This window comes from Talpa occidentalis, unplaced genomic scaffold (genome assembly GCF_014898055.3).
Source record: "Talpa occidentalis isolate TD23 unplaced genomic scaffold, MPIMG_talOcc4v2.1 talOcc4.16, whole genome shotgun sequence".
Taxonomy (NCBI): domain Eukaryota; kingdom Metazoa; phylum Chordata; class Mammalia; order Eulipotyphla; family Talpidae; genus Talpa; species Talpa occidentalis.
In genome coordinates this window covers 72600176-72613943 of record NW_023601653.1, presented here as the reverse complement: position 1 = coordinate 72613943, position 13768 = coordinate 72600176, and the positions used below count along the sequence as shown (strand labels likewise).

Here is a 13768-nt window from a genome sequence, read left to right as displayed (position 1 = left end):
AAGTTCATTTTGCTTTAGTAAAATTTAATAAGATGAACACCAGCCCTGAATTACTCTATTAACAGATATCCTTGTGGACCTTAAGGAAGGAAGGTAAGTAAAGTGATTGCATAGCTCTTAATTCTTGTCCCATGCAGCTAAACCACCCAACCAACGTGGAGATACTACTTTCCTTCTTTTTCTTTCCTTCTGATTCCTAGGTATTGATGGTCCAGCTGCTTTCCTGAAGTCAGATAGTCAAGATTTGGAAACCAAAATTCATGTCCTTTCAGTCGGCTCTTCTGCCACAGAAGAGGATACTGAAGGGAGTGCTGATGGGGACAGTGTTCTGGATCCTGCTCCCAAGCCAGATCTTCAGGAGATTCTCCAAAAGCATGGTGAACATTAGTCATGGTTTTAAGACACTTACTCTTCCGAGTCATTTGTCATCTTTTCCTTTACTTCCATTTTTGGTTAACAATATAAATGACTCAAAATTGCTCGTGATGTGACATTAGGTTTTAAGAGATGACTGTGTCAGGCATCTTTGACCCCTGAGTATTGGTCATTGTCAGCAATACAAGTATTTATCCTATTGTCTGGGGAAAATAAGATAAATAACTATAAGATAGCAGCAGCATTAGTTATTATATATGACTCTTTTTTTTTTTTCAAAGATTTATTTATGCATACAAGAGCTGGGGTACAGGCCAGAAATGCGGGGGTGAGAGGACTCACCAGAGACAGAGTGGGAAACAGAACAGACAGGCAGACTGAAACACACTGCTGAGGGGAGCAGTAGGTGAGACAGGAGAGGTCTGCTGCGCCATGTGGGTTTCTCCCTGGCTGGCCGGGGATCGAACTCATGCTGCAGAGGCTGCGATTGCTTCATAGTGCACCACCAGGAAGGCCCTATATGACTCTTGATTTTTGTTCCTGCCCTTCTTCTTTGAGAAGGTTGTTACTCAACAACCCTCCTCTGCCTGTATTTCACAATTATATTGATCTAATGATAAGATAAATAACCAGATTAGTGGCAAACTGGATCAAAATATACTTAAGCTGGTACTTTTCCTACCAGGGCCTACTTTCTGCCAGTTGGAGTTACCATTTCCATAAATATTTCCATACATATTAGAAGTCCTTTGTAGTCTTCCATCTCCTTAGAAAAATAATTTTATAATGAGAAGGAAGGGATCATGTCCCTTTCAGATGAGACGACCAAAGTCCTATAATAGTGGGTGTCTGGCGCCTCCACTGGGATAGGCATTGCTGGGCCCGGACTGTGTGGATCAGGAGATGCACATGCAAACAAATATGCTTATCCATTTATTTAGATTCATTGAGCATATACTGCACAGCAGACATTGTACTAGGCACTTAGAATCCAAGAGCAAATGTGGCCCCTGTCCTCAAAGAGTGCTTATCCTCATTGAGTGTTTATGCACCTACACTTTGAGGAAAGCACCCAGAGAGGCGCCCAAACCAGAGTTGAAGGTTTGAGAAACTTCCCAGAGAGGAATTGCTGAATTATACGGTAATTCTATATTTGATTTTGAAAGAGCCACTGTACTCTCTTCCAGTGGCTATATATTTTACTTTGCCACCCGCAGTGCAAAAAGGCTCTGAGTTTTCTACATCCTCTACATCCTTGGTGTTTTCTGGTTTGATTTTTTTTCAATTATAGCCATCCCATTGCTTGTGAAGTTGTAGCCCATTGTGATTTTGATTTGCCTTTTCCCTAAAGATTAATGATGTTAAGTATCTTTTCATGTGCTTATTGACCAGGTATATGTCTTTGGAGAAATGTCTATTCAAGTCTTTACCCATTTTTTGAAATTTTTTTTTGTCATTGAGTTGTAAGAGTTCTTAATATATTCTGGAGATCAATCCTTAATCACATACATGATTTGCAAATATTTTTTCCCATGTATATAATGCTTCTAAGTGCTAAATTAGGGTGGCAACAGTGAAAGGACAATAAGGGAAGGCCCTGAGTAAGAATACAAAGAAGATTTGTCAGATTTTAGATACAAGAGCCATGTCTTGAGTTATAGTTTGGAATGTTTTAAGCAAAAAAATTAAAATTATCTTTGGTTCAAAGATTGCCTTTTTAAACCAGTGTTTACAGGTTTTGACCATTCTTGTCTGACAGGTATCTCAGGTAGTTTGAACTTTGATGAGGAAGAGACTGATGGAGAAGAAGAAGGAAAAAAGTTAAGAGCTCATTCTCCACATTCAGAAGCAGACAGACCCAATTCTGCATCCAGCCAGAAGTCAACCACAGTATGTAGTTCTGAAACTTCTTTAGCTAAAGCCAGTCAGTTAAATTACAGCTAATTTAGCTCTTTCCCAAACATATCTTCAATATTTAAATATCATCCCTGAATAAGATTCAAAAGCTTTCTGCTCTAGTTCAAACTAAAAGTTCCTCACCTCTCTGATATCTGCTGTCCCATGCCAGCTATTGCTCAGCTGTCTCCCACCCGCCTTTGAGCGCCTTTCTTACTCTCAGTTTGCATGTACTTATTTAGCTCTTCAGAGTACCCTCCCCCTATGAGAAGACTGGAGACAAAGGGATCACTCATTAAGTGACTTTGTCCTTTAAGTGTTTCTCAGAGAGATTTTGAGGTTTTCTGACAACTTCCTGTTGCCCTGTGACTATTCTCTCAGGATACAGGCGCTTCCAGTACTGCAGCCCCACAAGCTGATAACCAGCTGGGAGAAGTGGAGAATTTAGAGGACTTTGCCTATAGTCCTGCCCCTCGAGGCATCACCGTCAAGTGTCGGATAACCAGGGACAAAAAGGGAATGGATCGGGGCCTTTTCCCCACTTACTATATGCACTTGGAAAAGGATGAAAATCGGAAGGTAGGAAAATTGATACTCAAGGCAGACCTTGAGACAGAGGGAAGAGTTTTGTGGGGACAGAGAACAGCACTGGGATCAGAGCAGAGGAAGGTGGCTTTTAAGTCCCAGGTGCTTCACAGAGTTCACAGTCTAATAGGCAGAGTCTGTATCCCATCCTACCCCAAGAAAAAGACTTTTGCCCAGAATGTACGGAAATATTTAAAGGTAATTATTTTTAACTCGATCCTTTTTATTGGGGGAGGGGGGTATGGTGGCAAGGGTGTCACTTATGCTATTGTTTATTTGTGTTAAGATAGAACATGACATTGTAGAAGAAAGCGCACATTTTTGGGAATAGATGGAGTTAAAAATAAAGAACATGCAAGTGAAATGTCTTCACCCTAGAAATTCTCATTAACTCTACATATACATTTGAGACAGTTTAATACTTTTTTTCAGATTTATTTTATTTATTTATGCATACAAGAGCTGGGGTATAGGTAGAACAGGCAGATCTACTGAAATACACTGCTGAGGGGAGCAGTGGGTAAGACAGGAGAGGTCTGCTCTGCCAGGTGGGTCAGCTCCCTGGCCGGGGATTGAGCTCATGTTGCAGTGGTTGCCAATACCTTGATAGTGCTGAGACAACACCTTGCACAACCAGGGAGTCCCGACAATTTAATACTTTCAACAAAAAACCTATTTTGTATTAAATCCCGGTTCTGGTGGTTGATATTAAGAGCCTAGAAATGAGGTGAGGGTAGGAGATGTCATTGTTAACTATAACCACAACTTACTGAGTGTTTATGACAAAGTGTGTGCTAACTGCTTGATATATTATCACTTACACTTGTAACAACTGTGTGTGATAGGGTTTCTTCTTGCTGTATGGAGGAGGTAACTGGGGCTTAGGGAATGACATACTACTCCAAGTGACAGGGCCAGATTGGAACCCACCCCTGTTTAATTCCAAAGTTCTTCCCTTAGCTTCTGCCACCCCAGCTTCTCTATTACTGTCCAAGTCTAGTAGGTTTAGGCAGGGTGAATAAACACGACAGTGATCATATCATTGAAGTCACAGGGGGTTAGACCAGTAATGAAAGGCGCATTAAGAGACATTGCCAGAGGCCTCCCTGGTGGTGCAAAGAATTAAGACACAACCTATGAAGCTGCCCATAGCCTCTGCAGCATGAATTCAATCCCTGGCCAGCCAGGGAGCAACCCACGTGGCGCAGCAGACCTCTCCTGACTCGCCCGCTGCTCCCCTCAGCAGTGTACTTTGGTCAATCTGCCTGTTCTATTCTCCACTCTGTCTCTGGTGAATCCTCTCACCCCCCACACCTCTGGCCTGTACCCCAGCTCTTGTAAGCATAAATATATAAATCTTTAAAAAAAAAAAAAAAGAGAGAGAGAGACATTGGCATTCCTAAGGATGACAGAAAGGGTGGGCAGTCAGAATGCAGTCTCTCCTAAGGTTGCAAAGGCTCAAGCAAGGAATTGGAAGAAGTGTTTTTAAAAAGTCACTGGAGGTTTAAGGGATAAAGTTGTATAGAAAATCAAGCTAGTGAATTTAGAAAAGTTGTATTATAGGGAAACCCTGATAGAGAAATGCTGGGGCACCTCTTGCCTGCCCCAGAGGCACTGGCATCATCTCAGCTTCTGTGCCCAAGAAGCCGCTGCTGGCATTGATGGCTGCTGCACCTCAGCCACCCCAGGCAGCTTCCCCAAGAGCACCTTTGAAGCCATCTCCCAGCCTTCAGCTGTCACACCCTGACCTCTGTATCGGGTCTCCCTGTCAGCATATGACCAGCTTGAAAAGACCCACACCAGAAACCCAGGTTTCCGCTGGGGCCGTCCAGGAGCTTAAAATTAATGAAAGTAAATTAAACCTGTAAAAAATGTATACAGGAGAACCAAAGGTGGACTGGTACATGATAGGCACTGGCTAAACATTTGCTCAAGAAATAGGTAGAACAAACCATGATGCTTCTTTTGACTTCATTTTTGACTGGCTTTTTTTTTTTTTTTTTTTTTTTTTTTTCTTTTTCTAGATATTTCTTCTTGCAGGTCGGAAGCGGAAAAAGAGCAAAACATCCAACTACCTTATCTCCACAGACCCAACAGACTTGTCTCGTGAAGGAGAAAGTTATATTGGCAAACTCAGGTGAGCACAGCCTTGTATTGCTGCCCTTTTTTTTCTGAAATTTTTATTCCTGTAGTTTTAGAACAGTTCCTATCTTTTTTACACTGAGCATGTAAAAAAAAAAAAAAGAAAATCTAAGGCTCTTCCTTGTTTTAATGAGAGGTCTTCAAGAAGGTGATGATGGGGGCCTCCCTGGTGGTGCAAGGGGTTAAAACACCACTACAGCACGAGTTCGATCCCCCACCAGGGAGGTGACCCACATGGCGCAGCAGACCTCTCCTGTCTCGCCCGCTGCTCCCCTCAGCAGTGTATTTCAGTATATTTGCCTATTCTGTTCCCTACTCTTTCTCTGGTGAATCCTCTCACCCCCCACATCTCTGGCCTGCACCCCAGCTCCTGTATGCATAAATAAATAAATCTTTAAAAAAAAAACAAGAAAGGATGATGAACGTTGGAGACTGGGCAGATAGGCTTGATCCTGTTACTACGTCTCCCACATCCTTTGTGTAAGAGGAAAATACGGATGATCGTGATCACTTTTTCTCCTGTTCCAGATCCAACCTCATGGGGACCAAGTTTACAGTTTATGACCATGGTGTCAGCCCAACAAAGGCCCAAGGTTTGGTGGAGAAGGCCTACACCCGACAGGAGCTGGCTGCCATCTGCTACGTAAGTCTGTCCCCAGAGCTGCTCCTCGCCGGTCTCCAAGATATCCTGCGGCTCTTCAGACGCCACGGGACTGATGCTGAAGTGTAGACTCCCTCCCACCTAGCTTCTACTTTGTTATCTCCTTTTCTGTTGCTGGTATCGTTTTCTCTATGTATCAGATTTTAATTATTTGTGAATTGCCAACTTTAGTTATTTTCCACTTTTAAAACCTTTCTGGCCTCATCTGCTGTTCTCTCTTCCTAATGCCAGACCTCATTACCTCTTCCTTGGCTAGAGGTTACAATAAACTAGAAACTGATCTCTTTGCTTTTTCTATCCAGTTCATTCTCTCTTGCTACCAGGTAAATCTCCCCCAACCTGAGCTCCAGTTGATTGTGTCTTGGCTTCAGATCTTGTCATGATTACCTGCAGCATGCGGCGTACAGCCCTGAGACTTTGCCACTTCCTTTCAGACTCCTGTTCCCATCATTCTGGCCTCACGGCCCCCTGTAATTCCTTTGCTGTACCCTAAAAACCTTCCTTTCTTCTTCCTTGCCCTTTGCCTAATCAGCACCCAAGATGTTATCAGAGAAGTTTTCTGACCACTGGGCGTGGTACCCTCTGTACGTGTCCTGTGATGCCTGCGCCTCCTGTTATTACCTGTTCAACAGTGTTTAAACTGTTTTTCTGGTTTTGCAAACATTTTTTAATGACAACAGGTGGTCAATTTATACAAATTACAGACTAGGATATAACGAGCACAAAATCTACCCACATAATGGTTAGAAAAGTGTGACTTGGAACAGTAAATCTGATTCAAATGGCTAAAGGATTGAGTGTGCAAAACTCTTAATCTTAGCCACAACCACAATGACACAGGCCCAGTGCACAGTAGGCGTGCGGAGTTGAATGCAAGAAAGAAGACGGAATTAACCTGACTCACCTGTTGCTTTGATCCAAGAGTCTCATCTCTTCAGTGGGGATTCATTTCATGATTTGATTTTATCTCTGTGACTGACAACTACTTAACCCTTTATAACATATAGTATTTTCTCTCTCAGCTTCAACATCAATTAGATGTTAATGCTGCATGATTTTCATGTATGTACATGTATGCATATGAACATGTATACAGACATCTATATCCACCTATTTAATGTACTTATTCACATATAATCTACCTGACTTGATAGGCATTTGAGTTTTTTATCTCCTGGTACAGACCTATTTAATTTAAATTGTAATTCTCTGGTATACCACATAGTGTTGTGCCCTCATTGGGAAATCACTATTTATTATTGATGATCAAATTAGAGTTTGCTCACAGTTGTCTCAGATTTCACTTAAGACTAAAAAATAGGGCCTTCCTGGTGGCGCAGGCAGTTGAGCGCAGCGCTGTGAAGCTGTCTGCAGCCTCTGCAGCGCCAGTTCAATCCTGGAGGGCCGGCGAGGGTCCCACATGGCGAAGCAGACCTCTCCTGCTGCACCCGCTCTCCCCTCAGCAGTGTATCAGTCAGTCCACCTCTTCTGCTTCCCCGCTTTGTCTCTGGTGAATCCTCTTACCCTCCCACGTATCTGGCCTATACCTCGGCTCTTGTATAAATAAAAAATAAATCTTTAAAAAAAAAGACTAAAATATGAAGAGGAAAGTTTCAAGCCAACAGAATCTATTTTACATTCAGGTGTTCAAAATAGGTATTAAAAAAGGTGCTGTACTACCTTCCTATCCTGGATTATGTCTCCCTTTGTTTAACTACCGTTAAATCATTAAATAGTTTTCAGTGCTCTTGACATTGTCAACATTTTCCATCCCCAAGAAAGTCTTGTGTTAAGAATGCAGTCTCTTTCCTTTCTATTTTCAAGTTGTATTATTTCCTCATTGTCTAGGAAACCAATGTTCTTGGATTTAAAGGTCCAAGAAAAATGTCTGTGATCATTCCTGGGATGAATATGAGCCATGAACGGATCCCATTTCGTCCACGAAATGTAAGTAAAAAAAATATTTAATCAGCAGTAGACCCTGGGAGACAAGAATACAATTCAGGGGAGGTCAATGCAAAAAAAAAAAAAAAAAAAAAAAAAAATACTGATTCTTCCAGAACCTGAACAATGTAGGTTAAGGCTCACACTTTTATTTAGGAATGCCACCACTCCAGAAGCTAAGGATAAGTTGCCGTGGAAAAGTGGTTGCTAAAGTGGTGAATTTGAAACTACTTGGTTTGCAAAGAGAAGGGCTATATAAAAATCAAACAAATTGGGCCTCCTGCCGCCCGCTGCTCCCCTCAGCAGTGTACTTCGTCACTCTTCCTGTTCTGCTCCCCGCTCTGGCCCTGGTGAATTCTCTCACCCTCCCGTGCCTCTGACTGTATCCAGTGCTTGTATAAATAAATAAATCAATCTTTAAAAAAAAAAAAAAAAGAATCAAATTAACAAAAAAATATTTTTTTTTAAAGATTTATTTATTTTATTTATACAAGCACTGGGTATAGTCAGAAGCGCGGGAGGGTGAGAGAATTCACCAGAGCCAGAGCGGGGAGCAGAACAGGCAGAGTGACGAAGTACACTGCTGAGGGGAGCAGCGGGCGGCAGGAGAGGTCTGCGCGCCATGTGAGACCCTCGCCCGGCGGCCGGGGAACGAACCGGTGCTGCAGAGGCTGCGGGCAGCTTCGCAACCCAGCGCTCAACCACTGCGCCACCGGGGAGGCCCCAGATTAACAAAATTTTTGTTTTGGTTTCGCATTGTCTAGAAAACCAATGTACTTGGATTTAAAGGACCAAGAAAAGTGGCTTAATTTTTGCCTTTGTTTTAATCTTACTCTTTCTGAAATGAGAAAAACAAACAAAAAGCCCCTATTCTTTTTTTTTTTTTTTTTTTTTTAAAGATTTTTTTTTTTATAATAGAGGCATGTTTTTTTATTTATTTATTTGTTTGTTTGTTTTGTTTTGTTTATACAAGCACTGGGTACAGTCAGAAGCGCGGGAGGGTGAGAGAATTCACCAGAGCCAGAGCGGGGAGCAGAGCAGGCAGAAGGACCGAAGTACACTGCTGAGGGGAGCAGCGGGCGGCAGGAGAGGTCTGCGCGCCATGTGGGACCCTCCTCCGGTGGCCGGGGAGCAGCCGGGGATCGAACCGGCGCCACAGAGGCCGCGGGCAGCTTCGCAACCCAGCGCTCTACCGCTGCGCCACCTGGGAGGCCCAAAAGCCCCTATTCTACTTTCTACCTCAGAGTTGAAAATGAATGAGTCTGTACAATGCTCCGCACAAAGTAATGCCTTTTCCTTCACACAGGACCATGAGAGCTTGCTTTCAAAATGGCAAAACAAAACCATGGAGAACTTGATCGAACTGCACAACAAGGCCCCGGTCTGGAATGACGACACCCAGTCTTACGTCCTGAACTTCCACGGCCGCGTCACGCAGGCGTCTGTGAAGAACTTCCAGATTGTCCACGGAAATGACCGTAGGTCCTTGGGAAGGGTCGGGTGGGACCAGGAGGGAAAAGGTTCCCACGTCTGCCCCTCAATGGGGAAAAGAGCATCATGATAGGAAGTTATAGTCAAAAGAGATTCATTTAAAAAATGAAGTAAGAGGATTTCTTTTTTTTTTTTTTTTTTAAGATTTACTTATTTATTTATACAAGCACTGGGTACAGTCAGAAGCGCGGGAGGGTGAGAGAATTCACCAGAGCCAGAGCGGGGAGCAGAGCAGGCAGAGTGACGAAGTACACTGCTGAGGGGAGCAACGGGCGGCAGGAGAGGTCTGCGCGCCATGTGGGACCCTCGCCCGGTGGCCGGGGATCAAACCGGCGCTGCAGAGGCTACTGGCAGCTTCGCAGCCCAGTGCTCAACGGCTGCACCACCAGGGGAGGCTCAAGAGGATTTCTTCAAGGGCCTCCCCGGTGGCGCAGCCGTTGAGCGCTGGGTTGCGGAGCTGCCCGCGGCCTCTGCGGCGCAGGTTCGATCCCCGGCTGCTCCCCGCCCACCGGAGGAGGGTCCCACATGGTGCGCAGACCTCCCCTGCCGCCCGCTGCTCCCCTCAGCAGTGTACTTCGGTCCCTCTGCCTGCTCTGCTCCCCGCTCTGGCTCTGGTGAATTCTCTCACCCTCCCGCGCTTCTCACTGTACCCAGTGCTTGTATAAATAAATAAATAAATCTTAAAAAAAAAATTTACTTATTTAAAAAAAAAAAAAAAAAGAGGATTTCTTCAAAACATCAAGCTACAGTTTCACAGTAAAACTTCTCAACCACCATATTGACGAGGGCAGAAGAGTGAGACTTCCTGTGGCAAATCAGAGGAGTTCAGGGGAGACTGTGGGACGCAGATGCAAATGGGCCTCCCTCACTAAGCTTCCTCACCAGACACCGACTCTTCTCTTTTCTTCCTCTCACCCTACCACGCTCCGTCGGGAGCAGCCCCCCATTCTCTTAGTGGGAGTTAAAGAGACCTGGTGATTAACTGACCTATTTGGAGAATTTTTCTGTATCCTCAACAGGTTCTCCCCCAGTACAACCACACATTATCGTTTTTTTTTTTTTTTTAAGATTTATTTATTTATGCATACAAGAACTGGGGTACAGGCCAGAGGTGTGGGGTGAGAGAACATTCACCAGAGAGAGTAGGGAGCAGAGCAGGCAGATGGACTGAAATACACTGCTGAGGGGAGCAGCAGACAAGGCAGGAGAGGTCTGCAGCACCATGAGGGTCAGCTCCCTGGTCGGGGATCAAACTCATGCTGTAGTGGCTGGTGATAGCTTGTTAGCACTGTCTCGAACCCCTGCGCCACCAGGGAGGCCCCTGGTGGCACCACATTCTCTTCTAACATCCTGATTTCTTTCTATTTCTAGCGGATTATATAGTCATGCAGTTTGGACGTGTGGCAGATGACGTGTTCACACTGGACTACAATTACCCGCTGTGTGCACTTCAGGCCTTTGCCATCGGACTCTCCAGCTTTGACAGCAAGCTAGCGTGTGAATGAGCCAGCTGCGGTGCCTGTCTTCTCCGCGCAGGCCTTTCCAGAGCAGCATGGCCTCCCTCGCTCTTGCCCCAGGACATGAAGAGTGGCAGCCCACCCTGTTCCGTGTAATCCTGGAAAGGAGTGTGTGTATGTGTGTACACACGTGTTTGTGTGTGCATACATGCATACGCACACACGTACACACTCCTCTCTGGGTTTCACAGCTTAATGTGGGTGAGATGGTCAAGGCAGAGACACTTGTCCAGAGCACACTGGTAACGTCCTCACATTAATTGCCCCACAGATTCCCTGCCCCAAGGTCAGATTTCCTCTGCTTGGAAACTTGCAGCTAGAATCAGGTTTTAACAATTAAATATTCGGATCATTTTTTGAAGACCTTTTCAGAGAGGTTCTCTAAATTGCCCCTAGTCTCTAGGTTTGCAAACTTCTGTAAAGGACAGATGGTCTCTCTCATGGTAACTTGGCTCTGCCAATGTAGCATGAAAGCGGCCATAGACACATGAGTGCGGCTGTGCCCCTGGAAACTTCATTGATGAAACCAGGAGGCAGGCCTGATGGGCCTGTGGGCCAGAGTATACCCGCTCCAGGTTCATCTCCAAAGATGCTTGACATCTCCCCAAGAGGGTCTGTGGGTGTGAGACCACACTGGTGGGAAGTGGACTATGATGATATTTCGAGTATCTTCTACTGTCACAGCCAGGAGAACCCAAAGTCAGTGAGCATTCTGAGCCACACAGTTGGCTTCGTTTGTCTTTCTTACTCACTTGCCCATGAAGAGGCAATGCCATCCAGTGCCTAAGAGGAGAACTTAACTCACCAGGAAACAAGCCTGGAGTTGTGTTCTCCAGGTGGTATCTGTTTGAGAACTGACTTGCTTTCCCCACGGGTCTTGGGAGGTACTGATGTCACAGCCCCGTCTCCCCCCCCACCCCACCCCAGTAGGTTGCCTGGCACTAATCTCACAGTGCCTGTGGCCAAATTTGTGATCCGTCACTTAAGGATTTTATATTGATAATTGTCTTAATTTCAGAGAAGGCTGGAAAGCATAAATTCTCTAGGCACCTTAGTCTAGTGAAGACAGTAATTTGACACTTGCCTTCATTTTCAACCCAGGAGTGCCTCCCACACTGTAACCATGGAGCCATTAGTATAGCGGGACACACACCTGTAGTGTGTGTGCGAGTGAGAACATCATATGTCAACACTGTCATTGTCATCAATACTGGTGGTGGGAGAGCTTTGGTGCAGACCAGTGGGCACTTGAGCTCTGCCAACCTTGTAGGGCAGTGCCCTGGCCTTGCTCCTTGACTTACTATTACCAGCTCCCTGAAGCCTGGTGCAGATTATGCTCCTGTCACTTCCTCAGATCATGCGATATTTGCCCCATCCTTCAATTGCTAGCACCTCCCAGCAGAGCCTGTGACTCTACCACCAGTTCATGGTCTCAGAATGTACCTGAATCTTGAGGCTCGAAGAACTTCGTCAGTTCTAGCCTTTGAGCACCGAGCTGTTTGCCAGCATGTGGCAAAAAATTGATGGCTGTTCACCCGTTACATTTCCCTTCAAGGACTTTGTTTTTCGCCCCTGCTTCTGGTTACTTGTTTCACATCAAACAGCAGTGTGAAGGGAAGAGACCCGGAAGAGACAGAGACCCTCTGCTCACCCTCTGGAGTGCCCTCCCTGCTTCCTTTTGATATGATCAGTTTCCATCTCAGGCATGCGCCCCATCAAGTGCCTCATTCATAGAAGTGCCCGCAAGCCTTTCAGGCCTCCAGTGCCACTGTCTGCATGGGCTGTCGAATAAGCTGCCTCATCGAAAACAGAAAGCTGTTCGCTCATCTCCAGCCGCAGTATACGACAGCGTCCGGAGACAGGGATCTGACGGGGCAACTGGATCCTATCCTGCTCCCTCCTGTGCTCTCTGACTTGGAGAGATACAGACCCTAGCTTCATAAACTCTCTGCTTAAGCGTGCAGGTGACTGGTTTTATATAAATCATATTTATACCTTTTGTATGCTACAGAAATAAAAATAATTTATATAAAAAAAATTGAGTTCCTTCTGACATGTTGTGATCATTTTCACCACTTGGAAACAGTGAACTAGTCAATTATTTTAAGCCAAGTAAGTATCACCATCAGCTTTCCTTCTAGGGTAGAGCAGGAGTGCAGGCTGAGAAACCTGTATCCAGACGCTGGCTGGCGCCATGTCTTCTGGACAGATGATGGAGCTAAGAGCTGAGCACAGAGAGTCACAGGGAGTAGGGGGTTCCTTTGTTCTGGACACCTGCACTGCTCAGCCCCTGGGGGTCATCTTGTTGGTTCTGCTTACTGAATCAGCACAAAATGAATTTTTTTTTTTTTTAATAGAGGCATGTTTTCTTTCTTTATTTGTTTGTTTGTTTATACAAGCACTGGGTACAGTCAGAAGCGCGGGAGGGCGAGAGAATTCACCAGAGCCAGAGCGGGGAGCAGAGCAGGCAGAAGGACCGAAGTACACTGCTGAGGGGAGCAGCGGGCAGCAGGAGAGGTCTGCGCACCATGCCAGGAAGCAGCCGGGGATCGAACCGGCGCCGCAGAGGCCGCGGGCAGCTTCGCAACCCAGCGCTCAACCGCTGCGCCACCGGGGAGGCCCAGCACAAAATGAATTCTTTTTTTTTTTTTTTTTTACAAAATGAATTCTTAACACTGAAACTGATTCTACCTCTTGCCTCCAAGTGTCCATGGTCTTTTTTTTTTTTTTTTAAAGATTTATCTTTATTTATTTATACAAGCACTGGGCACAGTCAGAAGCGCGGGAGGGTGAGAGGATTCACCAGAGCCAGAGCGGGGAGCAGAGCAGGCAGAAGGACCGAAGTACACTGCTGAGGGGAGCAGCGGGCGGCAGGAGAGGTCTGCGCGCCATGTGGGACCCTCCTCCGGTGGCCGGGGAGCAGCCGGGGATCAAACCGGCGCTGCAGAGGCTGCGGGCAGCCTCGCAACCCAGCGCTCAACCGCTGCGCCACCGGGGAGGCCCTGTCCACGGTCTTAAAGCTACTTTATACAGACAAATGAAAAATAACTACATGTTCACACATTTTTACTAAGCTTTCCTGCTCTTATCAGTGTTGCAGTGACCAGGAGTTACATGGAAAGAAGCAGGAAGAACCTAAAACTCAAGATGACAGCTG

At 45.5% G+C, this 13768-nt stretch overlaps 1 protein-coding gene across 1 annotated transcript in view; it reads left to right on the top strand.

The window, feature by feature from the left end:
• The window catches only part of TULP3 (TUB like protein 3), a 47588-nt gene extending 34972 nt beyond the window's left edge, over window positions 1–12616 (top strand). The window contains exons 4-11 of the mRNA XM_037514539.2: window positions 201–377; window positions 2135–2265; window positions 2653–2850; window positions 4881–4993; window positions 5527–5641; window positions 7508–7606; window positions 8910–9081; window positions 10466–12616. Coding sequence (XP_037370436.1) covers window positions 201–377; window positions 2135–2265; window positions 2653–2850; window positions 4881–4993; window positions 5527–5641; window positions 7508–7606; window positions 8910–9081; window positions 10466–10599 — 1139 coding nt within the window. The 3' untranslated portion in view covers window positions 10600–12616. The remainder of the gene's footprint in view (window positions 1–200; window positions 378–2134; window positions 2266–2652; window positions 2851–4880; window positions 4994–5526; window positions 5642–7507; window positions 7607–8909; window positions 9082–10465) is intronic.
• The last annotated feature ends 1152 nt before the right edge of the window (window positions 12617–13768 follow it).